Source organism: Miniopterus natalensis, chromosome 12 (assembly GCF_054644295.1).
Source record: "Miniopterus natalensis isolate mMinNat1 chromosome 12, mMinNat1.hap1, whole genome shotgun sequence".
NCBI lineage: Eukaryota > Metazoa > Chordata > Mammalia > Chiroptera > Miniopteridae > Miniopterus > Miniopterus natalensis.
The window spans coordinates 73861179-73888929 of NC_142092.1; the positions used below are offsets into that span (position 1 = coordinate 73861179).

At 65.3% G+C, this 27751-nt stretch overlaps 2 protein-coding genes across 4 annotated transcripts in view; both read left to right on the forward strand.

Annotated features, from left to right (window-relative positions):
• PNPLA7 (patatin like domain 7, lysophospholipase) overlaps positions 1–18861 on the forward strand; it is a 29827-nt gene extending 10966 nt beyond the window's left edge. The window contains 25 exon segments of the mRNA XM_087823080.1: positions 297–437; positions 762–850; positions 960–1106; positions 1863–1940; positions 2567–2772; positions 4587–4718; positions 5220–5343; positions 5796–5909; positions 6578–6647; positions 8695–8844; positions 10322–10385; positions 10539–10707; positions 11613–11795; positions 11909–12027; positions 14333–14489; positions 15575–15691; positions 15818–15887; positions 16572–16688; positions 17085–17233; positions 17446–17598; positions 17728–17838; positions 18191–18275; positions 18435–18538; positions 18654–18719; positions 18721–18861. Of these exon segments, the coding sequence (XP_087679206.1) occupies positions 297–437; positions 762–850; positions 960–1106; positions 1863–1940; positions 2567–2772; positions 4587–4718; positions 5220–5343; positions 5796–5909; positions 6578–6647; positions 8695–8844; positions 10322–10385; positions 10539–10707; positions 11613–11795; positions 11909–12027; positions 14333–14489; positions 15575–15691; positions 15818–15887; positions 16572–16688; positions 17085–17233; positions 17446–17598; positions 17728–17838; positions 18191–18275; positions 18435–18538; positions 18654–18719; positions 18721–18771 (2966 nt within the window). The 3' untranslated portion in view covers positions 18772–18861.
• A 760-nt stretch (positions 18862–19621) lies between these two features.
• NSMF (NMDA receptor synaptonuclear signaling and neuronal migration factor) lies at positions 19622–27507 on the forward strand. 3 transcript variants are annotated; one of them, XM_087823081.1, is made up of 15 exons: positions 19622–19716; positions 20031–20092; positions 20706–21206; positions 22277–22358; positions 23418–23486; positions 24314–24366; positions 24842–24931; positions 25452–25576; positions 25824–25907; positions 25990–26023; positions 26119–26189; positions 26281–26360; positions 26530–26632; positions 26871–26946; positions 27326–27507. In XM_087823081.1, the coding sequence occupies exons 1-15, from the start codon at positions 19646–19648 to the stop codon at positions 27421–27423; spliced, it is 1599 nt and encodes a 532-aa protein (XP_087679207.1). In that variant the 5' UTR covers positions 19622–19645; the 3' UTR covers positions 27424–27507. The 3 variants fall into 3 exon arrangements, with proteins under 3 accessions (XP_087679207.1, XP_087679209.1, XP_087679208.1); XM_087823083.1 differs by lacking the exon at positions 24842–24931; XM_087823082.1 differs by lacking the exon at positions 23418–23486.
• Positions 27508–27751: the final 244 nt, after the last annotated feature.

Consider the following 27751-nt stretch of genomic DNA (forward strand, 5'->3'; position numbering starts at 1 on the left):
GGCACCATGGCTTCCACCTGGGGCAGGAGCCAACCTTCAAGGTGCTCGACCGGCAGCAAGGAACTGGCCAGTTAAGGGAGACCCTGGCGACGGGGCAGAGCAGGGCCTAGGTCTGGGGCTTTCCCTTGTTCATCAGTCGCCTGGGCAGGTGGACACAGGTGATGGGCAGGCAGGTGCAGGTGATGAGATTGTGGCCTGGGGGGCAGGTGTGCTTAGGCTGTCCCGGGGCCTGAGACAGGTGGTTTGTGCTGCTGTGGGGCCAGAGACCCCGCCTCATGCCCATGTCCTCCCCGCAGACCATGGGGGCAGCCGGGTAGCCCCCTCTGGGCCTCTACTGAAGAGGAGTCACTCTGTCCCACTGCCTTCTGTCCACGAGGAGATCTCGGATGAGCTCAGCCAGGCCCAGGCTGGCGACCAGGGTGCTCCGGCTCCACCAGGTAAGGAGCAGGTGACACGGGAGCAGAGTTCCCTCCCCTCCAGCTGCTGAAAGGTCAGGACACGCCTGACATGTGGGTGGAGGGCCCTGCGTCTGTGGGGAGAGTGCCCAGCTTGTGCCTGGTAGCCTGGGAGGCAGACCTAGTGGCCGAATTTGTAGTATCTGGGGCTAGATTGGCTGACACTGGAACTTTGCCCATTTGGAAGGCACAACTGCTTGGCAGTGTCGCTCTAGGAATTGAGTCTCATCCATGGTCCATGGGTATCGGGGGTGCCCAGCGGGCCCTCGCCACCGGCATGGTCCTGAGTCTCCCTTCTGTCTGCAGGTGCCACCTCTGATCTGCGGATGGCCTGTGACCGTGCCAGGGTCCCCCTGCATGCAGAGGAGTGCCCCAAGGGCACCGGGGCCAGCAAGGTGGGTGGTGCCCTCCTCGCACCCCCTTCGGCTCTCCCTGCCCTGCACTGGTGGCCCCACATCCCTTCCTTGCCCGTCCCTCTGACCGCCTGTCCCTTCTCGTCTCAAGTCCAAGAAGAGCGTGATTGTCGCCGAGACCCCCTCCGCTGTCTTCCACTACGCCGACTGCAAGTCGGAGGAGACCGTCACCAGCACGAAGACAGATGCCATCTTCAGAGCTGCCAAGAAGGACCTGCTGACCCTGATGAAGCTGGACGTAGGTGCCCTGGCCCCCGGTCCCGTCTCCCGGCTGCGCCGAGGTGGGCGGGCCTCTGACTCCCGTGGGCTCCTGTCTTCACGGCACCCACCCTTTCGGGCGGCGTGGCCCAGGGCCACAGCCCCTGCCTGAGGCGGGACCTGCTGTGTGCGGGGCTCGGGGTGGCCTCATCCTCGCCGCGCACAGCTGCCTGCTGGGGACAGGGAAGGGCCACTGGTCACTTCTGTCCAGCAGATGGGACGCCAGGACACTGGTGAGGGTTAAAGTGACCGCTCCCGGCCAGGCCTCCGTCCCATGCACATGTCTGACCCTCTCCCCCTCACGTGTTTTTATAAATACGTTTTTATTGATTTTAGAGAGAGGAAGGGAGAGGGAGACAGAGGTGGAAGCGTCAATGATGAGAGTCATTGATCGGCTGCCTCCTGCAGGCCCCCAACTGCAGTCGAGCCCACAGCCCAGGCACGCGCCCCGCCCGGGAATCCATCTGGCCACCTCTTGGTTCCTGGGTCGATGCTCAACCCCTGAGCCACGCCAGCCGGTCCTTCTGGGCTCTGTTCTCACTGTTTGTCCTTCACGGGCCCACAGCTCTACAGCCCTCCCCCTGTGGTGCCCATCCTTCCTGTGCCAACACTGCCACTTGGGTGTCCATGAGTGGCAGTCTGCTCTGGGGTCCACTCCGCCTCCGTGGGTCCTGTGCAGCCTCCACTCAGCGCGTTTCTCTGGGCTCCTGTGTTGATGCCACGTTTCTGTTTTCAGGACCCTTCGCTGCTAGACGGCCGGGTGACATTTCTTCACGTCCCAGGGGGCACAGTGGTATCCAGGCAGGGAGACCAGGTGAGTGGAAGGCCGAGGTTGGGGGGGGGGTCATGGGGCACCCAGCGCTGTAGGGAACCCTCCGGACACACGATGCGGGGTGTCTTGCCACTGTCCCCAGAAGGGCTCCTTCCCTGGGGCTTGTCCCCCTCATGGGGAGGGTGCGTATCTGCACTCGCATGTGTGCATGCGCGTACCTGCTGGTCTCCCTCGCAGTCAGGAGAAAACCGTGTTCTCCGTCCTCAAACACAGATGAGATGAAAATAGTTTTTTCCCTACGTGAGCCTCATTCCTGCTTCTGAGAGACACACCAAACGGTGTGAGAGCGGGTGCTGGGGTGAGAGCCGGGTGCTGTGGGTGAGAGCGGGTGCTGGGGTGAGAGCCGGGTGCTCCGGGCGAGAGAGCCGGTGCTCTGGTCGCTCTGCCTTCAGAGCGGCATCTGGCTGGCACAGCAGCCCAAGCCTGAGACCTGCTCCCTGGGCCCCTCACACTCTGCAGGGGCATTGCCCACACCCAGGTGACACAGCAGTTGGCAGGGGCTGAACCCGGCGAGGTGTGGACGTGGAGGACTGGCCCACACGCAGGGCAGCGGGGGGGTGTCGGACGCCGGGGCCTGAGCCGACCTGGGCCGCGGCCTGTCTTGTCAGGACGTGAACGTCATCTTCGTGGTCTCGGGGCTGCTGCATGTGTACCAGCGGAAGATCGACAGCGAGGAGGACAGCTGCCTGTTCGTCACGCGCCCCGGGGAGATGGTGGGCCAGCTGGCCGTGCTCACCGGCGAGCCCCTCATCTTCACCATCAGGGCCAACAGGGACTGCAGCTTCCTGTCCATCTCCAAGGCGCACTTCTACGAGTGAGCCCCCCATCACGCCCGCCTCCTGCTCCGCCTCGCGGGGCCCGCTGGCTCTGGTGGCACCTGCGTTTTGCAAGGGCCGTGGCTGTGGTGGGGCCCACGCCGGGCGCTTTCCAGGTCCTGCCCCTGCTCTGCTCCTACTTGAGGGGAGAGGTGTTTTGGGGAGAAGGGCAGGACGGGGTGAGAGGGAATGGCAGGAAGGGGTGTCATGCTGCGGGGCGGCCGCCACACCTTCAGCCTCCGGAAGCCGAGGCAAACTGGGCTGCTTCTCAGGCCAGTCAGTCCCCTGGGCCCCATGGAAATCCTGGCCGTCCCCCCAGCCCCTCCAGGCCCCGCGCCCGGACGTGTGAGCAGCCTGCTGGGGAGCGTGGCCTGGTCCCTCTGTGTCCCCGAGTCTGTGTGTCCGTGTGTCTGCGTATGTCCTTGAGCATGTCTGTCTGTGTGTCTGTCCATGTGTGTTCCCCAGTCTGTGTGTCCATGTGTCTGCGTATGTCCTTGAGCATGTCTGTCTGTGTGTGTCCATGTGTGTCCCCCAGTCTGTGTGTCCGTGTGTCTGCGTATGTCCTTGAGCATGTCTGTCTGTGTGTCTGTCCATGTGTGTCCCCCAGTCTGTGTGTCCGTGTGTCTGCGTATGTCCTTGAGCATGTCTGTCTGTGTGTCTGTCCATGTGTGTCCCCCAGTCTGTGTGTCCGTGTGTCTGCGTATGTCCTTGAGCATGTCTGTCTGTGTGTCTGTCCATGTGTGCCCTGAGTCTGTGTGTCTGTGTGTCTGCGTATGTCCTTGAGCATGTCTGTCTGTGTGTCTGTCCGTGTGTGTCCCCCAGTCTGTGTGTCCATGTGTCTGCGTATGTCCTTGAGCATATCTGTCTGTGTGTCTGTCCATGTGTGCCCTGAGTCTGTGTGTCCATGTCTGCGTATGTCCTTGAGCATTTCTGTCTGTGTGTCTGTCTGTGTGTCCGCGTATGTCCTTGAGCATGTCTGTCTGTGTGTCTGTCCGTGTGTGTCCCCGAGTCCTCCTGTGCGCTCCCAGCGTGAGTCCCTGACGCGGCAGCTCCTGCCCTGCGCCCGCCGGGCTGCTCTCCCGAGGGTCCTCCTGCACCTGGGGTGTCATGCCCCGGATCGCGTCTCCCCACCTCCCTCAAGTTCTGGCTCCTGTGTCTCTGCTGTCAGACTTTACCCTGGGCTGTCGCAGGGGTTTCCTCACAGGCCTCAGAGCAGAGCTCCAGGTCCCCAGTCTGCTCGGCTCCCGCCTTTGTCACCTTAGTGACTGTCACTGCAGCCACCCACTGCTCGGGCTGCATCCCCGAGTCGCCCAGTCCAGCCCCTTGCAGCCCTCGAGCTGTTCCCCACCCGCACGGCTGCCTCCACAGGACAGCGGGGCCCCGGGCTCTGCTCTCACCCTCAGCAGCCTGTTGACACAGGGCAGCCAGGGAGGCAGGTCGACCAGGTGCCCACAGGCCTCCCTCTGCCCTGCCCCTCCACATCCCACCCCATCTTTGTGGCACATCATGGGGCAGGGACCCTGCCACCCATGGCTGGGATGGGCCTCACGCGTGGTCTGTGCCCCATGGGGTGGTGACGGCTGAGAGGGGCCTCACAGGCTCTCCCGAAGCCGCCGGCCGCTGGGCACATGGGGCAGATGGAGCAGGTGGCATCTGGGCTCTGTCCCGGCCCCTGGCCCGCCTGCGTCACCTGCTGAGTGGGAGTCGCGGTTTGACGCGTGGGGGGGTGCAGGTCCTGTGCACTCGCAGGTGCCGTGGCTGAGGGGGGAACGGGCTGGTGGGCTCGGCCGTAGTGACTCTGGGCCCTCGGCAGAATCATGCGGAAGCAGCCGACCGTGGTCCTGGGCGTGGCGCACACGGTGGTGAAGCGCATGTCGTCCTTCGTGCGGCAGATCGACTTCGCCCTGGACTGGATGGAGGTGGAGGCCGGGCGCGCCGTGTACAGGTGGGCGCGGGGCGCGGGGCACAGGGCTGCGGGAGGGGGTGAGATATGGAGACCCAAGGGCTTCACGTGACCGGCTGCTGGGCTCGGGCTCAGCTCACCTGCACGCAGTGGACACAGCAAACCCGTACCTGCCTTGGAAACGGCCCCAGCGGGAGAGGGCACAGCGGCGTTTGTGATGTGCTTCTGCTCCCTACTCCCTGTGACCTCGGGGTGTCCCTGGCTCCCCAGTGACGGCTGGATTCAGACCTGGGTCATAGCTGTCAGCTTTCCTTAGCTCTATTAAAAATCAAAATTAAGGAAATTTTAAACGTTTCATCGTTTACCTAAAAATCACCTTGAACTTGTTACACGCTGGAGACCTATTTTTTCATGGAAAAGAACTGTGTTTCCCAAACTAAAATAATTTAGCGAGAAGACTGGATTACTTCTTTTTTTCCTACATTGGGTGGCCGAGGGCTCCTGGCCGGTGCCCTGCCCACTCCCAGCGCCCCGTCCCTGCAGGCAGGGGGACAAGTCGGACTGCACCTACATTGTCCTCAGTGGCCGTCTGCGCTCAGTGATCCGCAAGGACGACCTCAAAAAGCGCCTGGCCGGGGAGTACGGCCGCGGAGACCTCATCGGAGTGGTAGGGCTGGGTGCCATCCGCTGGGTGCTGCCCTTGGCTGGGTGAGGGAGGGAGCCCTCAACATGGCATGGGGAGGGGGCAAGGCTCCCGCGGTTTTCAGTTTTCTGAGGCGGGTTTGCCTGCTTCCAGCCTGGGCTGCAGCACTGGTGGAATCCAAGGGTCAGAGGTCTCCGGGGGCAACTGGCAGGGGTGGGGCCCTGCCCCAGGAGACTGCGTGTAGAGCCAGGCCCTGGCTGCGGGTAACTGGCTGTCTGGGGTGCTGGGGCCCTTTGGCCTCTGGCAGGTGGGGTGCCCCCAGGAGCTCCCGCCGAGGCATCCTCCACTGGCCGGGGGCCTGTTTCTCACCTGCCCTCCACCTTCAGGAAGTGCTGCGGGGTTCTGCCCTCTGGTTTGGGGTGCAGGGCAGTGAGGGAGAGTGGTGTGGCCCCAGAACCCTAGCTTCTCTTCCTCAGGTAGAGACGCTCACCCACCAGCCCAGAGCGACCACGGTGCACGCAGTCCGGGACTCGGAGCTGGCCAAGCTTCCGGCAGGAGCCCTGACGTCCATCAAGCGCAGGTACCCTCAGGTAAGGGCTCTGGGCGGGGCGCGTGGGGCGGCAGGGCGTCCGCACTGTGCGAGTACCGTAATACTCCAAACATTAGCAAGCCAGCTATAAAACGTGTGTCTCGTTCAAGGAATGCTAGTCCAGTGTTGGGAGGCTACTAAAATATGATCAGTTACGGCGAAAATTAAGAGAGATGCTGTGGCTCTGTCGAGGCACACGTGACGGAGTCCAGCCGTTTCTGATAAACACTAAATGAAACAGGAGTGAAAGGAGACCTCTCAGGTCTAACAGACTGTTTATTCCGAAAACAACGTCAGCTGAAACAAATAGTTAAAACACTGAAGCCGCTGGCGTGCGCTCTGCCTGGCGGGAGGGTGCAGCATGGAGGCCTGGCTGCGCCCCGTGGGGCCAGGTCGGTTCCACCCCACGGCAGGGCTTCCCACGGGAAACCAGGAGCCGCCATCCCCAAGTGACTGACGGGCGGGCGCGAAGACGGACGCACTGGACAAAGGGACAACGCATGTCCGGGTCCAGATAGTGGGATGGCGAGAGGTTTCGTCACACTGACCAGACTCCTGGCCCGTCACCCACCGTGGCCTGGAGCCGTGTCCAGCTTGCTGGCTTTGGGACACGGATCCAAGGTACTTCTTGGTTTGAAGTGTCGTTGGGGCTGTTCCTTCTCTGCCCAGGTTGTGACTCGGCTGATTCACCTCTTGGGAGAGAAGATCCTGGGCAGCCTCCAGCAGGGAGCAGCGGCTGGTGAGCCCCCCACCCCACCCCACCCGCGCTCCCCAGCACCGGGCTCCGCCTCCCGGCTGCCCCAGGACCGTCCCCTTCACCTGCAGCAGACCTGCTCCGCCTCCAGTCCAGCCGCCACCTCAGCGCAGCCCCCCCCCCCCCCGGAGCCTGGGCCCCCCAGGGCTCTCAGCTCCTCGGTTCCCCTTGTTGGCTTCAAGTTTCTCCTCTGCACTTGTCACCACCCGACAGCCGCTCAACGTCGCATGTCTCTAGTTAGTGGTGGTTGTGCGTGTCCTGCACCAGCATGTGAGCTGCAGGAGGGCAGGGCTCTGTCTGCACTCTCACCGTGGAGACCCTGGCACAGTATCGAATGTGGGGGGGACGAGTGGAGGGCTGCGCAGACGTGCCCCTGGAGGCGGCAGGGGGTGGCGGGTGTCAGCCTCGCTAGAGGGACTCATCCCGGGCAGTTACACCCGCAAAGAGCCTATCTCCAAGTGAGGCCCCATTCTGAGGTTCTGGGAGATGCTGAGGTTCTGGGAGATGCTGTTCAACTCACGATGTGTCTGTTTCGTTTCACTCTTAACCAGCCTGTACGGTTGTGTCTGAAGCGAGTTTCTTGTAGGAGGCACAGACTTGGGCTGTTTCCTTCTGACAGTCCGTGTCTTTTTATTTGTGTTTAGCCCACTTACGTTTGATGTAATTATTCATATGTTAGGAGTCACGTCTGTCACTTTTTTACTTCCTTTCTGTTCCCCCTCTTTTTTAGTCTAATGCCACTCTCCTCTTTTCGGTTACTTGAGACTTTCTGATGTTCCGTCTTTGCTAACCTGCGGTGATTTCTCTTCACGGGGCACTTCCAGTACTTGCTCCCCGGACCGCAGTGCCCATACCCAACCTGTCCTGTCTCTCACGCCAACATCGTGTCACTTTGGTGCAGGGTGGACACTTGTCGCTGCTTGGTCACGTCCTTAGGTGTGGCTGTTACGTGTCACCTCTGCGGCCCTGGCTAGGGGCTCGGTGGAGTGTCGTCCTGTGCACTGAAAGGTCATGGGTTTGATTCCCATTTAGGGCAAATACCTAGGTTGTGTGTTCAGTCCCCTGTCAGGTATGTATGGGAGGCAGCCGAGCCATGTTTCTCACATTGATGTTTCTCTCACCCTCTCCCTCTCTCTCAAGTCAGTTTTAAAAAACATATCAGGTGAGGGTTAAAAAAGAAGTGACCTCTGCGTGCGTTGAAAAGCCCTTGCGCAGTGTTAGGCCTTTTGCTTTTACCCGTCAGGGGTGTTGAAAGCTCGGGGACGAGTGCCTGACGTCCGCCACTGTCCCCTCACCTGGGCCCCAGGCTCGTCCTCAGCAGCCTCCTCTCTGACGCAGCTCTGCTCTTAGTGGCTGTTGAAGAGCAGGCCTGCTGGCCACAAGGTCACCTGCCTTCGCCCAGCTTCCCCACCTGTGCCTCCCCTTTGTCCTGGAGACATTTCCTGCGGTTCTGTACAGGTGCCCCTGCCTTCCCAGCTCCAGAGCTGCTGACGGGGACCCTCCTGCAGGCGGACGGGGCATCGCTGCTCTGCCTGTGGTCAGAGCCTTTTTAGAAGTTTGATTTTGGAGCCTCTGGGTGTTGATTTCTTTGGATTTATCCTGTTGGGAGTTTACCCGTCTTCCTAGACTTGTATCTTGAATCTGTGGGTTTGTATGTTTCCCCAATTTGAGGGGTTTTCGGCCTTTTTTCTTCCAATATTCTTTGGCCCTGCGCGCTCTGCTCCCCTGGAATCCCAGTGACAGCGTCAGACCCTTGCTGGTGTCCCAGAGGCTCCGGGCATCGCCCATCTTCACCTCTCCCCTCGCTGTTCACGGGGACCAGTTTCTTCCGATCTGTCTTCAGGGTCATTGGCTGTTTCCTCATTGTGATCCCGCTCTCCAGCCCACCCAGAGGGCGTTTTGGCAGGAGGGGCAGCATGCAGGGCAGGGGAGGGGGAGCCCTGGTTCCCGACTCTCGTCCTGGCTGCTTGTGCCACGGTGTCCTCACAGAGGTGCTGACCCCTCAGGCCCACCCGTGACCCTGTGCTTCCAGGTCACCAGTTTGGGCTCCACTCTACCGGCAGCAAGTGGGACTCGGGGAATCCTGCCAGCAACCTGTCCACGGTGGCCATCATGCCCGTGTCGGAAGACGTGCCCCTCACCGCCTTTGCCCTGGAGCTCCGGCACGCCCTCAGCGCCATCGGTAAGCCTGGCTCTTGGCTGGGGTCTGGCCAGACCCTCCTCCTGCCTGGGCCCTCCCAGGTTCTTCTGCACCTGCAGGTGGTGGCGCCTTTGAGGCCGAGCCCTGGGGGAGCTGCGGAGGGGACTGCACGCGGGCAGCAGCCCATCCCTCCATAGGGTTGGCATCAGTCACATGGCGGGCAGCTCCTCCAGGAGCCTGGGGGCAGACAACCCCCCACCTCCACCTCACGCCGAGCACACCGCAGGGGCTGGGGTACAGCTAGCAGCATCAAACGCCCTTGGCTGGGGCCAGGAAGCTTCGGTAGCGTTTCCAAATTCCTGAAAGCTATTAAAACGTTAGGGTTCAGGAGCAAGAAGCAAAATTCCCGAGAATCCCCAAGTCAGGATGTGTTCTTATTGCTAACACGTTGTGCGTCTGTGTACAGTTGTGAGTGTCCGCCATGGCGGTTAGCACAGCGCCCTGCCCCACCCACCAGGAGGTGCTTTCCCACAGCAACAGGCTTCTTTCTTTTTTATAATTTACTTTTTATTAAATTTATTGGGGTTTCTATATTACGAGGTCTGTATATTACACTGTGTGCCCACCACCCAAAGTTAAATCACCTTCTGTCACCGTATGTTAGGCCCCCTCCACCCCCACTGCAGGCTTCTGCCATTGGAGTCAGCGCTGTGTGTCTCCAGGGCCCCTCGGAGGCAGGCCTTTGCAGACACCCTCGGGAGAGCTCTGACGTTAGTGCAGGATGAGAAGGAAGCCCCCAGCGTCCGTCGCTCCTGCTGCGACACCAGACTCGGGGTCCCCTCAGCCCGGGGCCTGGGGCTGGTCCTGGGCAGCCCTCAGACGGTGCCCTGTCTCGGCTTCTGTCCTGACTTCTGTCTCGAGCCCCCGCAGCCCTTCCCTGGATTCTGTCACCCACCTTGCTGGTTGATCAGGCCCTGACAACTTTGTCTGTGGCTCTAAGATGCCGCAGATGGAAGGCGCTTGCTGATTTCAGACACAGATGTGTGAAGTCACGCACCTCAACCCTGTGAGCTGCACCACACTGGGATCCAGCCAGCCTCGCTGGTCTCGATTTGGGAATTATATTATCTTGCGTTTTACAAGCTATGCTTCCCCTGCCCCCAACACACAGTCTCAGTGCTGCAGAGCTTCAACTCCTTTGTGTGCAGATGAGGAGACTGAGGTTCAGAGAGGCCCCCTGTCCCTGTACCTGGTGAGCCCCTGGGCTGGTGCAGCCCTCCCAGCTCCAGGGACTCAGCACCCACCTCTCACCATGCGGACTTGCCTGCCCAGGGGCCCTCCTCGGCCACAGGCACTTCCTTACTGAAAGGTGCAAGGCTTCTCCTGGCTTTCAGGAGGAGCATACCTGGGGCCAGTGCTCCTGTCTGCTGCCCTGTGGCTGCTCCTGTGGACGGGCCTCCCTGTCCTCAGCGGTGGGCTGCCGGGGCAGTTTCCCTTAACCCGTGGCTCTGTTTTTCAGGCCCTGTCCTGCTGCTGACCAGCGACAATATAAAACAGCGCCTCGGCTCTGCCGCCCTGGATAGGTATACAGCCTCCACCTGGGACACAGCCCGGCCCCTGCCCTCCACAGGCCTAGGCACAGCCTTGAAACGGGCCCTGTGTCTATGTGCACCCTGGGGTCTGCCCCCCATGTCTGCACCCCCCATGTCTGTGCTTCCCACATCAATGCTTTCCAGTATCCACGAGTACCGGCTGTCCAGCTGGTTGGGGCAGCAGGAGGACATACACCGGATCGTGCTCTACCAGGCAGACAGCACGCTCACGCCCTGGACCCAGCGCTGCATCCGGCAGGCCGACTGCATCCTCATTGTGGGCCTGGGCGAGCAGGAGCCCACCGTGGGCGAGGTGCGCTGCCCTGGGGTTTCGGGGTTTTGTGGGGAAGTGGGCAGGGCTGGGCTGAGGATGAGGCTATGGGTAGGACAGGGTGGGGCTCTAGGGGGTAGAATGAGCAGTGAGTGGGGCTGGGGCTGCTGGCCAGGCAGGTCCTGGCTGGGGCCGCCACTCTCCTCAGATCCCTCTGTTGCTCTTTTCCTTTGAGTGAAATATTTAAACATCTCAAGGACACCCAGATGTGTATGTCTGGTGGTGGTTTTAACAGAGCAGAGCGCCCTGGCCACGGCCCCGTGTGACGCTGGAGCCTCTGACCCTATCTCAATGTGCTCTGTGTGTGCAGCTGCTTCGTAGGGATGACCTTATAGAAACAGTGCCCTATGTTTTCTCACCTCCAAGTCTCCCTGTCTGTCCCTGCCACCCATCTGTCCCAGTCCTTGGGCTGGGATATTATTTTCTGAAACGGGCCCAGCTGGGCCAGAGGGTGCATCTTCGGGTTCCCCAGACGCTGTGCACGAGCCTGGGCGCCACATCCCCCCACGGGCACTGTCACTCGTTTCCTGAGTCTGGAGTATGCACTGCACGCTCATCCTCCCTGCAGCCGGTTTCTCCTCTCTCCTTCCTTGGTTCTGTCCCTGTTGTCACCTCCAGCTTCTGCCCCTGGTCCTGGGGCAGCCAGAAGCTCCTGCCCTGTGATGCGGGTCCCTCTTGTGCAGGGAGTGAGGCTCCCTGGCGAGGGAGCCTGTGCAAGGTCCGTTGTCTGAGGTCTCCGCGTACTCGAGGGGCCCCGTTTGGGGAGGCAGCCTGGGCACAGCCTCCCAGCCCAGGGCAGGGGCGCCACCGCCCCGCTGGCTTACAGAACCGGGGCGCCCCCTGGCCGGGGCGCGGTGTCGGGCGCGCTGACCGCGGGCCGCCCGCAGCTGGAGCGGATGCTGGAGAGCACGGCCGCGCGCGCGCAGAAGCAGCTGGTCCTGCTGCACCGCGAGGACGGCCCGGCGCCCGCGCGCACCGCCGACTGGCTCAACATGCGCGGCTGGTGCTCGGGGCACCTGCACCTGTGCTGCCCGCGCCGCGTCTTCTCGCGGAGGAGCCTCCCCAAGCTGGTGAGGGCGGCGCGGGGCGGGGCCCGGGGGCCGGGGGCCGGGGGCCCGGGCGGGGGCGCTGCGAGCCGGGGGCCTGGGCTCCCCCCGTCACAGCCGCCCGCCCCCCGCCCCAGGTGGAGCTGTACGAGCGCCTGTCGCAGAAGCCCCCGGACCGCCACGCCGACTTCTCCCGCCTGGCGCGCGTGCTGACCGGAAACGCCATCGCCCTGGTGCTGGGCGGGGGCGGGGCCCGGTGAGTCCAGCCCCGGGGGGGGGGGGGGGCGGCCCCGCTGACCCCGCTGACCCGAGTCGGCCTGGCCTGTGGCACCGTGCCCCCCCCCCCGCGATGAGCCGGAGCGTCACCCGGGCCGCGTGTCCCCCGAGGCCGGGCCGCCCAGGTCGTGGGCAGCGGGCGCCGGGACGGAGCAGCTGGCACGGGCCTGGACCTGGTTGGCCCATCACATGGCTCCATCAGCAGCGTTTTTAATGAAAATTTAGTTTTAGTCAATACTTAGTTTAACAGCCATATGGCCATTTTCTGAGGCCCTGTGGTATTTATGCCGCACAAAACAGCCTCTCCTGCCCATCCTGCCCCCACCCACCCAGCAGTGTCCCAGAGACACCCCCTTGCAGCTGCTCTCCAGCCATCTGCTCATCTGTTTCTAAATCGCTTTCCTATTCTAGAATGGTTGTGTCCTCGAGGCTGAGTTCCTCACCTCTCCCTCCCACAGTCTGTGCATCTGTCACCCGTCACCCCTCACCCACCATCCATTACCCGTCACCCACCATCTGTCACTCAACATCCATCACCCAACATCCATCACCCAACATCCATCACCCATCACCCACCATCTGTCACCCACCATCCATCACCTGTCACCCGTCATCCATCACCCACCATCCATCACCCCTCACCCACCATCTGCCACCCACCATCCATCACCTGTCACCCATCATCCGTCACCCACCATCTGTCACCCCTCATCCATCACCTGTCACCCATCACCCACCATCTGTCACCCCTCATCCATCACCTGTCACCCATCATCCATCACCCACCATCCGTCACCCACCATCTGTCACCCCTCATCCATCACCTGTCACCCATCACCCACCATCCGTCACCCGTCACCCACCATCCATCACCCGTCACCCACCATCCATCACCCACCATCCGTCACCCATCATCCGTCACCCACCATCTGTCACCCACCATCTGTCATCCCTCATCCATCACCTGTCACCCATCACCCACCATCTGTCACCCCTCATCCATCACCTGTCACCCATCATCCGTCACCCATCACCTACCACCCATCACCTGTCAGCCGTCACCCATCACCTCTCATCTGTCTGCATCTGCAACTCACTGGCATTGGGCACGTTCACACTGTTATGCTGCCCCCCCCCACCATCTCCAGGACTTGCTCTTCCCAGACTGACACTCTGTCCCCATGGAACACTCACTCCCACCCCTCCCCAGCCCTGGCACCCACCGTCCACTTCCTGTCTCTGTGGACCCGACGCCTCCAGGGCCCTCCTAGGAGTGGGTCACACAGCGTTTGTCCGGTGACCGGCTTCTTTCGCTCAGCATCGTGTCTTCAAGGCCCACCCACCCCCTTGTAGCCTGTGTCGGGATCTCCCTCCCGTTTCCTGTTTGAGGCTGAAAGACATTCTCTCGCATGTACACTCCGCACTTTGTCACTCTTCCGTCAAGGAGGACTTGGGCTGCGGCCACCTTTTGGCTCCTTGGCTTTTTAAAAAATACATTTTTCTTGATTTCAGAGAGAGGAAGGGAGAGGGAGAGAGTTGAAGCATTAATGAGAGTCATTGATCAGCTGCCTCCTGCACGCCCCTGACTGGGGATCGAGCCCACAACCCGGGCCTGTGCCCTGACCGGGAATCAAAGTGCCATCTCCTGGATCATTGGTCGATGCTCAACCGCTGAGCCACGCTGGCCCGGCAGCTCCTTGGCTTTTTAAGCAGCCGTGTCCTAGCCTGTGTCAGCGTCTCTGTTACCTGCTTCCTCTGGACCCACCTCCACTGTTTATTTCTTCTCCGGGCTGCGGTCACGTGGTCTCCTCTGCTGGTCACTTTTGTTAGTGCCGGACATCATGTGAGAAATGCTAACAGTGGTTTGAGGCGCAGAGTAACCACTTCAGTCCAATGCCCGCTTTCCCGTCCCTGCGGGGCTCGTCTGTGCCCCACTCATGCCGACCCCTGGGGTGTTTACCAGGACCCCCTTTCCAAATGGGCCTGGAATTGTGTCCCCACCCATCCTGAGTCCATCCAAAGCCTGTTTAATGGCACAGCCTCTTGGACGCTGGTGGGTGGAAGAGGCCAACTGCTGGCTTCCCCTCAGGACACCAGAGAGGCACTAAATGACGTCTGCAGTCCCTCTGAGTTGGGTCTCTGCCCCATTTCCTGCCACTTGGGCAAGAGACGGGCATCAAGCAGGAGTGAGTGGGACTCACAGTTGTCCCAGGGCCCTCAGCCGGGCACTGAGTGCAGGTCCCGGTGGAGGCACTGACTGCTGCTTCTGCTCCTGGTTGGCACAGAGGCTGCGCCCAGGTCGGCATCATCCGAGCCCTGACAGAGTGCGGCATCCCCGTGGACATGGTAGGGGGGACGTCCATCGGGGCCTTCATGGGTGCCCTGTACGCCGAGGAGAGGAGCTACAGCCAGATTCGGATCCGGGCCAAGCAGTGGGCTGAGGTGAGCACAGGGCCAGTCCCTGTGGAGCTGTGGGGCAGGAGGGCACTGGGACCACAGGCCCCGCATGCGGTTCTGCAGGGCTCCGGGCGCAGAGTGTGGCTGTGGGGCAGAGGGGAGCACCTGGGGCGTGACCACGCCAGTGTTGAGGGGTTGGCTCTGTTGGTGCCGGGTCTCAATGTGTAAAGGTGACTGAGCACAACACGGAGAGGTCAGCGCCAGTGAAAGGAAAAGTTCAGTGTTAGTGGCAGTTCCACTGGAAAAAGGCATGGCCACCCCATGGGGCCACCGGGGAGCCCCAGGCCAGAGCCCGTATTGGGGTTTCTGCGGGAAAGGCAGGGTCCATGGCTTAAGATCAGTTCCTCTGAATGATGCCGGTGGGCTGGGGACATGGGGGCTGTGCCCAGTGGCATGGTCCCTGGCCCTGGGGCGAGTTGGGCAGGGGAATGTTGGCTTGTGTGAGATTTTGATAAATGGGGTGCAGGAGGGGCTCTGTATTGGTGAGTTTGCTAATAGACACCCCAGGGCACCTTGGGGTGCAGTCTCTCCCGGGTCTGTGAGACCCAAATGCCAGAGCATGAGGGACACAGGAAGCACTGGCGTCCGCACCGGGCCTGTGGTGAATGGAGGCGGCCGGCAAGTCCAGGACTAACCGGCCGGAGCGGGGAGGCTGCGGCGCGGGAGGGTCACCGGCCACGGCCGAGCGTGAGGGCCAACCTGGGCATGACCGGAAGCCGCTCCCTCCCAGGGAGACCTCCGTGGGCCTCCTTAGTCTCAGAGGCCTCAGGGCCGAGTCGGGGGTTCTCACCGCTCACCTGCTGCGTCTCCCCCGCTGTGGATCGAGGGTCAGCGGTATCCCCTCAGGACCTCCAGGCGGCTGTCCGACCACAGCGGTCCCCCCCAGGGACCCCCATCCTCGAGGGTGCTTCCTCCACACCTTTGTTCTGGGGGGAGGACGTGCTGGTGCCCTGTCCCTGCCCCTCCTCCAGACGCAGGCTCCTGCTGGGTCCCTGAGGGCCACCTGCTTGCTGCCTGTGCCCCAGGTGGGGGCGTCTCCCCCTCACGGGCCTCACTGTCCCCCCACTCAGGACATGACGTCGATGATGAAGACCATGCTGGACCTGACCTATCCCATCACCTCCATGTTCTCGGGGGCCGGATTCAACAGCAGCGTCTGCAGCGTCTTCAAGGACCGGCAGATCGAGGTGCCCCAACTGGCCACCCTGGGGAACCCCGGCCTGGCCTGTCTGCACACACAGCACCTTCCGTGTCCCCTCCCTTACCCCTTGGTGGCAGGGAGGGTGCCCCGCTGAGCCCTGTTCCCCATGCAGGACCTATGGATCCCCTACTTCACCATCACCACGGACATCTCTGCCTCCGCTATGCGGGTCCACACCGACGGTGAGCACTGGCCTCCTGCCGGGGGGCTCCCGCCGCATGGCCCCACGCAGGGCAGAGGAGAGCCCGGCTGCTCCCTGAGCCGAGGAAGCCCCAAGGTCCCCTGAGGGAGTCTGACATAGTGGCTTTGCCACGCACATGGAGGATGGCGTGCCGGGGAATTGCCAGGAGCCCAGAGACCCCCTGAAGGCCAGAAAGACTCGGAGTGGAGACGACGTGTGACCCGAGTGGGGAGGGACAGTGAAGGGCACACTCAGGTCGCGGGGTGCAGACGGAGGGCACACAGCGGTTGTGGGGTGTGGATGTTGGTCTGTTAGATGCGCTTGGTGAAACTGGGTGAGGACGTGAGGAGAAAGCTGATCGTGGGTGGCACAGAGGCCCCTTCCAGGGCAGCACTTTTGGAGCTGCTTGAACCTGTCCGGAGGTGTGGGGAAGGGCGGGGCTGGCCGGAGGCTTTGGCAGTTTGGAAGTGGGGACACCCCAGAGTATGCCAGGCCTCAGGGAGGATGATGTCCGGGAAGTGTGTCCAGGCCTAGTGCCCTCACCAGAGGTGGACATGCTGGCCTCAGGACCCCTCGCAGGCCAGGCTGTGAGCCGAGGGTGCAGGGCGGACACGGTGGCAGGAAAGGCTCCTCTCCTTTCCCTGTGCATGTCAGTCGGCCTCCCCACCCCTCTGGATCCCCCCAGGCTCCCTGTGGAGGTACGTGCGTGCCAGCATGTCCCTGTCGGGCTACATGCCCCCCCTCTGCGACCCCAAGGACGGACACCTGCTGATGGATGGGGGCTACATCAACAACCTCCCAGGTACTGCAGCTCCGCGCCCGCTCCTGGAGGTCTGGTGCACGCTCCCTTCAGCGTGTGCCAAGGGAAATCAGAGGCTGGCTCGGAGCAGGGGACACGCACATGCAGGTGCTCGGGCACCGTGAGTCCAGCATATGGCTTCATTTGTCAGCTCAGCGGTGCTCAGCACAAGGGCCAGGGAGAGGCTGGGAGCAGTTACCTCCCGTCTGTGCCCGCAGTTGGAACTAACAGCCCGCAGGTGTCGGGCGTGCTGTGAGGGTAGGCCCCTCCCTCGGGCACACCTGTCACCTGTTGGACGGTTCTGTGCACTCAACTGGCCTCAGGGCTTGTCAGACAGGCTCTGCCCTACCTGGGGCTCCCTGTACCTGTCCCGGGTGGTGACCAGGGTCTCCCCCCCAGCGGATGTGGCCAGATCGATGGGGGCAAAGGTGGTGATCGCCATTGACGTGGGCAGCCAGGACGAGACGGACCTCACCAACTATGGCGACTCTCTGTCTGGGTGGTGGCTGCTGTGGAAGCGCTGGAACCCCTTGGCCACGAAAGTCAAGGTGGGGCACAGCCCTGGGTGGGGCAGGACTGGCCACTCTGCAGCTTCTCTCAGCCTCTCTGCACCTCCTGGTCCTGGGTCCATCACTATCCCTGCTCAGCCAGGACCAGCTCTGGGAAAAGGGACCAGCCTGGCAGAGCTACGTCTCCCCTGGGGGTGGGCAGGACAGGAAGGTACCAGGGTGTGAGACCCAGGAGGCCCTGGTGATGGCAGGTGCTGAACATGGCGGAGATCCAGACACGCCTGGCCTACGTGTGCTGCGTGCGCCAGCTGGAGGAGGTTAGGAACAGCGACTACTGCGAGTACCTGCGCCCGCCCATCGACAGCTATGGCACCCTGGACTTCGGCAAGTTCACAGAGATCTGTGTGAGTGTGGGGGGGCAGGGGGCAGTGGCCAGTGGGCTCCAGTGTCTGGCTGCCTCTTCCCCGGCCCCCTGCCCTTCTGAGAACAGGAGGTGGGGCCCAGCACCCAGCCCCCGTCCCCGCTGTGTGCAGGAGGTGGGCTACCAGCACGGGCGGACGGTGTTTGGCATCTGGAGTCGCAGTGGTGTGCTGGAGAAGATGCTGCAGGACCGGCAGGGCACAAGCAAGATGAAGGCCTTCGATGTGAGTGCCCCGGGCCCCTTCCCCCTCCCCCTCCGGTCCTCCCGTGACCCGTCCTCCCCTCCCCCAACCACCCCAGGTGGGTGCCCAGCCAGCAGCACCTGCCATGGGCCAGAAGACAGGCAGTGGCCCTGGGGACTCCTAGCCTCTGCCCCAGGTCCCCTCCAGAGAGGATGGTGGTCTGGGTTGGGGTCTGCCCAGGACTCTGCCCGCCTTTCAGGCCCCTGCCCATCCTCAGCGAGCTAAGGCCACAGAGGGGCTGGGGCTGCGGCCGGGCTGGGCAGTCAGGGCTGTGGTCAGGGGGCCCAGGGAGCAGTGCCGTTGCCTGGACGTGTCCTCCCCGTTGGCCCTGCAGGTCCTCACCTGCCCCAACGCCTCCTTCACCGACCTCGCGGAGATTGTGTCGCGCATTGAGCCCGCCAAGGCGGCCGTGGTGGATGGTGAGTGGGACACCCAGGACCTGCGCCCACACAGCTGAGGGTGCTGGTGGCAGCGTCCCCTCCACACCCCTGACATGCTCCACCAGCGGCCTGGACCTGGCTGGCTGTGGGCGGGGCCCCGCCCTCTGGAGGGGACCAACGTGCCCCCCCTCTGCCTAGACGAGTCTGACTACCTGACCGAGTGCGAGGAGGGGCTGCCCGACGGCCCCCAAGATACCTACGCGGACTTCCAGAGCTCCCCGGCCGAAGGGGGCTCCGACTCGGTGAGCTGCAGGGACGCCCCGTGCCCCCCCCGAGGGCCCCAAACAGGCTGGCTGCCCCTCGGCGGGCCTCCCTCCCAGGCTGGGGGACCCCCACCTGACTGCCGTCTGCTTCCAGGAGGATGAGCCCTCGCTTCCTCAGCTCCCCGGTCTGGCCTCCCCCAAACCGCCCCAGGACGCCGCGCCCCTGGCTCCCTGACCGAGACGGCGGCGGTCTCAGCTCCGACGACGCCTGAGGCCGCACCTCCACGGCCTGTCCTGGGGACCGAGGCCTGGGGGCCGGAGACCTGGCTGCGCGCGGGCCGCGGGCGTCAGCACTGCACCGGCCACTCCCGGGGGCGCACCCCGCACCCCTGCACCCAGCAGCCCTCCAGCTGCGCCAGCCCTGCAGGCCCCCAAGCGGCGTGGGCGCCCGAAGCGCCCGCCTAGTGTCAATAAAGTCGATGTGACCCTGTGGGCCGCGTGGTCCCTGCGCCCGACCTGCGCAGGGCGCAGCCAGGCCGGAGCCGCCTCTGCCCGCCGGGGGCGCGTCGCAGGCCCGTGGGCGGGGCCGCCCTCCTCGGGGAGCCCACACACCCTCTTCTGGGACTGGAAACCCCTGGGCACCAGTTCCAGGCCGGGGCGGGGGCAGGACCTGGGGGGGAGCAGGTCCCCCAACGAAGGACGAGCCCCTCCTGGTCCCCGAGGCGCTGCTCGGGCGCCGCACGCACAGGACGCGGGAGGCCCCGCCGTTCCCGTTCCCGGGTCGTTAGGGGGGGGGCTGCGAACAGTAGGAGGGGCTGCGCCGCTGCCCCCGCAGGTCCCCGCGGGGCCTGGGGACGCGGGCGGCGAGCGCCGAGGGCCCGGCAGGCGGTGACCGAGGCCGCCGGACCCCCAGCCCCGCGCTGTAGGCGGAGCCGCGCCCGGCCCGCCCCGCGCTGACGTGCGGTGGGCGGAGCGCCCCGCGTCCTGCCCGCGGCTCGGGCGCCGGCTGCCGGTGCGGCGCGGAGGCCCGGCGAGGCCATGCGGGTCCCCGGCCCGAGCCCCGGCCCCTGCGCGGCGCGGCTGTCCCGGCGGAGGCGGCGGGCGCGGGGCGCGCCCTGAGGCCGGGGATGCGCGGGCGCCGCGACCATGGGCGCCGCCGCCTCCCGGAGGAGGGCGCTGCGGAGCGAGGCCATGTCCTCCGTGGCGGCCAAAGTGCGGTGAGTGCGGCGGCCCCCGCGCCGCCCCCCCGCCTCCGCGCGCGCCCCGAGACCTCAGCCCCCCACTCGGGGTGACGGGCCCCCGGGAGGCTGGCCAGGGGCGGTCCGCGGGTCCGGCCACGGGCCCTGGGACCCAAGGGTCCTGGCGCTGCGCCCTGCGAGCCCTGCCTCTGTGGGTGGGATGGGCGGGCTGCCCGGGTGGCCCGACCCCTCCCTCGCGGGGGCCGGGGCGGGGCGGCAGCGGGGACCCCGTGCCCGGCCGCGGGGGGCCAGGAGGGGCCGGAGCCCTGACGGCCCCGCTGTGCACCCTTCAGCGCCGCCCGAGCTTTCGGCGAGTACCTGTCCCAGAGTCACCCTGAGAACCGGAACGGAGCAGGTAGGCCACGGGAGGCGGTGCCGGGCGGGCCTGTCCGCAGCCCGCCCCCCAGGGCCCGCGGTCCCCTGCTGCGGGCCGGCCCTGGGGGCCGCGGGGGGTGAGCCCGCAGCTGCCCGGCCGGGCTGGCTTCCTCATGCCCCTGCCCTCCCTGCCTGGCGCCCCAGGAGCTCCCAGGCACTCATCACCATGGCACCCACCCAGCCTGGGCCGTTGGCATGGCAACAGGCCTCCTGGCACCCCCAGGGTTGGCACCACTGTCTCTGGGGGCCAGCTGGCGGGGGGGAGGGGAGGAGTTGGCGCTGGGCACGAGTGAGGTGGCAGGCTAGGAGGTGGCCGTTCTTCCCGCTGCCCCATCACCCGCAGGCAGCACATCCTGTCGCCTCCCCACCCAAGGGGCTTGGGGCCCAGACAGGAGGTAGGTGGAGCCTCTGGCAGGAGCACAGGGAAGCCTCTTCTGAAGACAGCAGGGACTAGGGCTTGGCTAGTGGGCGGGGGCAGCCCCAGTCCCCCATCCGGGCCAAGCACCTCCTGGGCATCCCCTGCCCTCTGAGCACCAGGGTCCTGGGCGGGCAGGGCCTTCGGGCCGCAGGCTCACCCGGTGCCTCTTCCCCAGACCACCTGCTGGCTGACGCCTACTCTGGCCACGACGGGTCCCCCGAGATGCAGCCGGCCCCCCAGAACAAGCGCCGCCTCTCCCTCGTCTCCAACGGCCGCTATGAGGGCAGCCTCTCGGAGGAGGCAGTCATTGGGCAGCCGGCCGGAGAGGGCCCCCAGCCCCGCGTGTACACCATCTCTGGGGAGCCAGCCCTGTTGCCCAGCCCGGAGGCCGAGGCCATTGAGCTGGCGGTGGTGAAGGGGCGGCGGCACCGGGAGCAGCATCCCCACCACCACGGCCAGCCCCTGCGTGCCAGCCCGGGCAGCAGCCGCGAGGACGTCAGCACACCCTGCCAGAGCTGGGCGGGCAGCCGCCAGGGCTCCAAGGAGTGTCCAGGATGCGCCCAGCTGGCCCCTGGCCCCTCCCCTCGGGCCTTTGGGCTGGACCAGCCCCCTCTGCCCCAGGCCGCTGGCCGCCGCAAGAAGCTGGAAAGGATGTACAGTGTGGACCGCGTGGCTGGTGAGGCGGCATCAGGGGCCGGGGTCTGCCAGCGGCGACCCCTGTGGGGCTTGGACAGGCGGAGGGTGCCTAGGCCACAGCATGCAAGCAGGGTCCTGCTGCCCTGCCTCATGCCCATAGTTGGCTTTGGCTCTGCCAGCACCGAGCCAGTCAGACAGTGCTTCCCGGGGCAGGGGGCTTGGGAGGATCGTGAGGGTTGAGCAGGCTGAAAGCATGGACTTAGCTGGAAGATTGGGGAGTCCTGGGGAACGGCCCCAGGCCCATCAAACAGGGCTCCCACATATTTCAGGACATACGTAGCTGTTTGGGGCCTGGCCAGCCGGTGGGCCTCTCCCCCGGGGTCGTCGGGCTGTGTGGGTGGCTGGGGACCCCATAGGCCCACTGTGTCTTGAAAAGGCCTCCCTGGGACTCTCAAGCAGCCCCGTGCCTCCTGGCTCGGAGGTCACGTCCTGAAGAGCAGAGCTCTAGTTGAGCTGCCACATTCTCTGAGGCCACCTCCTGGGCTTCAAGTCCACAGTCCTCTTGGCATCAGGGCACAGGGCTGGGTGTGGGCAGTTCCCCTCCACGATCTCGTGCTTCTCTGAAGGACACAGGTGAGGGGTTGGGCAGGGGTCAGGGTGAGAGGGCTGAGCTGATTCAGCCTTCCCCTACCTTGTCTAGGAGCTGTAGCATGTCCATGCTCCCTGAGGGTCTCTACCTCTGCCCCTGGTAGGGTCCCGGGGAGGGGAGGTCTGGCTCACACCAGAGCTTCCAGGCTGCAGAGAAGACCCAGGAGGGGCTGCAGCCATTGTCCCTGGCCTGCCCCTCCTTCCCAAAGAGAGACAGAATGAGTCCTTTCCAGGGCACCCCGGGGACAGGTTGTGCTTTCAAAGGAATGCTCCCCAACTGTGGGCAACCAAAGGGAGAGCTAAGCAAGGACAGTCAAAGCGTCACGAAGCGGCTGAGCTGCGTGGGTGCACCTCGCCTCATGCCCTGCGCCAGCCTCTGGCTCTAGGGCTGCGGCGGAAGCACCCCCTTCCCCAGCAGGACCCCCCACGCCTCCCTGGTCATTGCGCATTTGTCTCTTCCAGACGACACCCCCACCCCCATCCGCACCTGGTTCCCCAAGGAGAACCTCTTCAGCTTCCAGACAGCAACCACAACTATGCAAGCGTGAGTCATGTCCCTGACATGTGCCCGCATGGGGCCTCTTCCTGGACCCTCTCCTTCCCCTGGGCCCACCTGGTGGCTGTTTCTGAGCAGCCCCACGAGCCCAGAAATGGTGTCACTCTGAAGGAAGAAAGGCCAGATGCTTTTCTCACCCCCCCGCCCCCGACCTCCCCCGTTCCTCACTGTTCCTCCTTTCTGTGCATCCTGTCCTGTCCACGGTTGATACAGTCACCAGTGGGGGCGATTCTCCTGGGCCCGTGTCACCCAGCTCTGCCTACAAGGCTCTGCCCTCACACATGCCCCCAGACAGCAGCCCGCTGGTGTTCCATGTACACCGCGAGTGACCACAACTCAGGGGCCCGGGGGTCTGCCCTCCTGCACCTACGACACATAGCTGGGTTTCTGTCCTCGGGCTCCCTCCAGGGGCCATCCTCTGTTGTAGTGGGCTCCACACCAAAGAAGCTACCTACCCTAGGGCCAGGAAGTGGTGCCACTGTGCCCTCGGGCCCCCGGCTGGCAGGGCAGTCAGGCCTCTGTGCCTGCCTGACAGGTCATGGCACCTGGTGGCATGGGCTGTGGTGACTGCAGTGTGCAGCGCCCCTCTGGTTCCTGGGGTCCCTGTGGGGGACTCTCTGAGTCAAGCACAGGAGGGTACTGACTGCAGGGAGCTTGGGGGGCCGAGGGGTCGAGGCTCACTGTGTCTTCTCTCTCACGCTGCCCCTTCTGGCCTCGCCTCTAGCATCTCGTAAGTACCCTGTGGGACCTGCAGCCTAAGGGCATGCGGTTGTCCCTGGGGAGTCCTCCCACCACCCTCCAAATAAGTCTGGGCAAGCCAGGGACCTGGGCATTGACTGTGGGAGTGCTGCGTGCCCTCAGGCACTGAGGCTGCAGCGGTCCTGCCAGGGGCCAGGCCAGGCCAGGACAAGGTGGGCCAGGACCCCTCTGCCAGGTCCAGCACCCCGGATGCCCCACCGGTCTGGTCCCTGTGCTCCCTCTTCTGTCCCCTCGTGTCTGTTCCTCTGTCCGTGGCCAAGGCAGTGCTGACTCCCGGTGGTTTCCCAGGGTGTTCAGGGGCTACGCGGAGAGGAAGCGCCGGAAGCGGGAGCATGATTCCGCGTCTGTAATCCAGAGGTAGGGCCTGCCAGCCACTCGCCACCAGGGTCTGTCTCTTGTCTGTGCTGGTCTGGCCTGGGCCCCCCAGGCCCCTGCAGACCAGATGGGGGAAGGGTGGTGGCGACCACTGGCCTGGCCCTGCTCTGGGGACGCAGCAGGCAGGAGAGGTCATGTGGCCTGGGCCCCCCAGGCTTTTGTTTTGGGGGCACCTTGAAGCCCAGAGCTGTGGGGTCTGGGCGAGGCTTACCCTTCCTGATCCCCTCTCAGAGATGTGTCCAGGAAGCCGCCTGTCCATTTCGGACATCAGGCTTTGTCAGGGCACAGCATTTGGGGACAAAGAAGACCTGCCTTTGAGATGGCCCAGGGACGTAGTGGTGGGGGAGGGGGCATCGTCTGCAAGCCCCAGGCCTACCTGTGGGTGATGCAGACAGCCGCCCAGCTGAGAGCAGGAAGCAGGAGCCCTTGACCACTTGGGAGGGAGGCTGGCCTGGGCCCGAGGAGGAGATGGGCGGGCGAGCAGTGGAGGTGGGGTGCTGAGTGCCCTGGGTCACCGAGGGGTGGAGGGTGGGGTGGCAGGAGAAGGCTTGGTCATTGTGCCTTTGAACAGGCACCAAAGGGAGCCCGGGAGGGGTCTCAGAAGGAGGGGGACTGGGATTTGCCTCTGGGTGGGCGCTGGGCCACCGGGAGAGTTTAGGGGCCCGGGAGGGCGTCCCTCGCTGAGAGAGGGAAGAACAGAGCCAGGGGCGGTGGCTGTGGCGGTCGGGGAGTGTGGGGGACTAGGGGACAGGGCCACCACCCACTCTCGCAGCCCTCAGCAGCCCTGCCCGGGCCTTCTGTTCCCCCAGGAACTTCCGAAAACACCTGCGCATGGTCGGCAGCCGGCGGGTGAAGGCCCAGAGTAAGGGGGCGGGGGGCGCGGGGCGCGGGGGCTGCTCTTGGCCGGCTGGGCTGCGAATGCGCGCTGTGCGGGGAGGACCCCCAAGGACACGGGCCCAGCCCAGCCCCTCTGGGGACTAACGCCCCCAGCCCTGCCCTGACACCCCAGGCTCCACCCCTGGCCCTGCCGCGGCACCCCCAAACTCAGCCCCTAGCCCGCCCTGCCCCTACCGTTGGCCTCCGGCCCCACCCTCAGCCCCGCCCACGCACTTAAATCCCACCCCGGCCCTCCAGGCTCTGCCTACAGTCCCTCGACCCCCCCATCGCTGCTACCCACCCTCCAGTTGCCCCAGCCTGGAACTCGCAGGATGCCTCCAGCCCTCCCAAACCCCGCCGCAGAGCCGACCAGCCGCGGCCCAGCGCCCCTCTGGGCACCCGGGGTGCGCGGGGTCCCGTCCCCCCGCCCGCCCGCTGAGGCGGGTCTGCTCTCCCCGCAGCGTTCGCTGAGCGGCGCGAGCGGAGCTTCAGCCGGTCCTGGAGCGACCCCACCCCCATGAAAGCCGACACCTCCCACGACTCCCGAGACAGTAGGTGCCCGGCGCAGGCCAGCCCCCCTCTCCCAGAGGCCCCCCAGGCCCCCAGGCCCTGTGCTCCGCCGGGCGGGTCCGCGCTGGGGCAGCTGCGCTTCTGCTCTGAGCCTCGGGTTACCCGTCGGGTAAATGGGCGCCTGGCACCTGCGCCCCGGGGTGCTGGGCAGGCGCATGGGGTGCTGGGCAGGCGCATGGGCCGCGGCTCCCTGCCGGCCCCCGGGGCGGGGCTGCGCGCTCAGCTCCCCTCGGCCCGGGGCACCGGGCGCGCCCGGCTGGAGCGGACACTTGCTTCCTGGCTCCCACCAGCTTTGCCCCGGGCCTGCTGGCCGGTCAGGCAGCTTCTGGCTGGTGGTGGTCTTGGCTCCACTCCCTGGCCCATCCGTGTGCTTTCTGGCCTGGAGACCCCTCCCGGAGGGGGCGCGCCAGCTCCGCCCTCCGCCCATCTCCGGGAACCGCCCCGGGACGGGAGGGAGGTGGGCTGAAGGCGCCAGTCCCGGTGACCCGCCCCGCCCCCCAGGCGGCGACCTGCAGAGCTCGCACTGCACCTTGGGCGAGGCTTTTGAGGACCTGGACTGGGAGACCGAGAAGGGCCTGGAGGCTGTGGCCTGTGACACCGAGGGCTTCTTGCCGCCCAAGGTCATGGTGAGGACTGGCCGCTCAGGTGCCCCTCCGTCCGTCTGGGGAGGGGGGTCCTTTTCCCGCGGGAGCTCGGCTGTCTCTGCCTGGGGACGATGCCGCCCCTGTGGGCTCCCAGCAGGGGTTGGGGTTTCTCACGGGGCTCCAGTGTGGGCTACCTGGGGGTGTCTCCCCCGTCTGCACGGCTGGGGGGTGACCTCACAGGGGCTCCCCGCGGCCACTGCGGCCTGAGCAGCTCCTGTGTCGCCCCCAGCTCATCTCCTCCAAGGTGCCCAAAGCCGAGTACATCCCCACCATCATCCGCAGGGACGACCCCTCCATCATCCCCATCCTCTACGTGAGTGCCCCCCGCGCCCGCCCCCGGTGCCGGGTGGGTGCTGCCCGAGGGCTCTGACTCAGGTGTGGCCTGTCTGTCCCAGGACCACGAGCACGCGACCTTCGAGGACATCCTGGGTATGCGCCCTCCGTGCCCACTGCCTTCCGGGGGGGGCTGGGGTGCGCGCCGGCCTGGGGAGTCGGGGGCCGCGCTCACTGCCCTCCCCCCCCAGAGGAGATCGAGAAGAAGCTGAGCATCTACCACAAGGGAGCCAAGATCTGGAAGATGCTCATCTTCTGCCAGGTGGGCTCGGCGCCTCCCTGCGGGGTGGGGGGCCGGCCCCGGTGCGTATGGGGGAGCGCTGGGCGGACACCATGCTGACCGGTCTCCACAGGGCGGCCCGGGGCACCTGTACCTGCTGAAGAACAAGGTGGCCACCTTTGCCAAGGTGCTGAAGGAGGAGGACATGATCCAGTGAGCAGGGGGCGTGGCAGGGGCGGCGGGGCGGGGCCAGGGAGGGGCGGGGCCAAGCGGGCGGAGGCCGCGCCCTCTGCGCTCAGCCAGGCCCCTCCCCGCGATGCTCCCGCCCCCTCACCTGGGGCCTGGGTTGGAGCCCACCTGTGACCTGCCCTCCCCCCACCAGCTTCTGGAAGCGGTTGAGCCGCTTGATGAGCAAAGTGAACCCAGAGCCAAACGTCGTCCACATTATGGGCTGCTACATTCTGGGGAACCCCAACGGAGAGAAGGTACAGCGACCCCAAGCCCCACCCAGGCTCTCGGAGACCCCAGACCCATGAAAGCAGTTGGCAGAAGGCGGCCCCCTCGTTTCTTCTCAGATTACCCTTTCCACTCTCTTTAACCCGCCCAGAGAAACCCCTGGGGCCTCAGCCCAGCCAGTTGTGGGGGTTCCTGCCCCTCCCCAGTCATGCCCTTGGACTCCCTCCCTCCCCTGCCCTGAACTCACGGCCCCGCCCCTCCTTTCAGCTGTTCCAGAATCTCAGGACCCTCATGACCCCTTATAGGGTCATCTTTGAGTCCCCCCTGGAGCTGTCTGCCCAAGGTGAGTTCGTCAGGCTGGGGCCCGGCGCGCTGGGTGGGGTGCAGGAGGGAGCTCCCCATTTCCCCAGGCCCCGCCCCTCCCTGAGCCCCGCCCCTCTGCCCGCCCCCACCCCTTCCTGAGCCCCGCCCATCCCTCTTCCTGGCCCCGCCCCTCTGTCCGACCCCGCCCCTCTTTCTGGCCCCGCCCCCGTTGGCACTCTGCCCCGGCTCCACCCCTACCTGAGCCCTGTCCCCACCTGGGCCCCGCCCTTCTGTCCGGCCCCGCCCCTCTGCTCTGGCCCCGCCCCGCTGGGGCCCCCTGGCCCCGCCCCGCCGGAGCCCCGCCCCTGCCCTGGCCCCGCCCCGCCGGAGCCCCGCCCCCACCGGAGCCCGCCCCGCAGGGAAGCAGATGATCGAGACCTACTTCGACTTCCGCCTGTACCGCCTGTGGAAGAGCCGCCAGCACTCGAAGCTGCTGGACTTCGAGGACGCGCTGTGAGCGCCGCCGACCGCGCAGCCTCTCGCTCAGGGTCACGCGGCCCTCGGCTCGGGCGCCCCGGCCACGAACAAGTGCCATCCCCCGCCCTGCGAGCGCCGGGGCGCGGCCCGGCCGGACCATCACCAGCACCGGGCGCCGGCGGCTGCGCTGCGCCCTCCGCCCGGGCGCCCGCGGGCTCCCTGCGCCCTCCGCCCGGGTCCCTAGCGTGCACCGGGCTGGCAGGCGGGGGGCACCGCCCCGCGCCGCGCCGGAGGTGCCCGGAGCCGCGGCCGAGCCCAGCGCGTCCCTCCGCCTCCCCGGGCCCGCGGCGGAGGACGGGCCGTGCGGG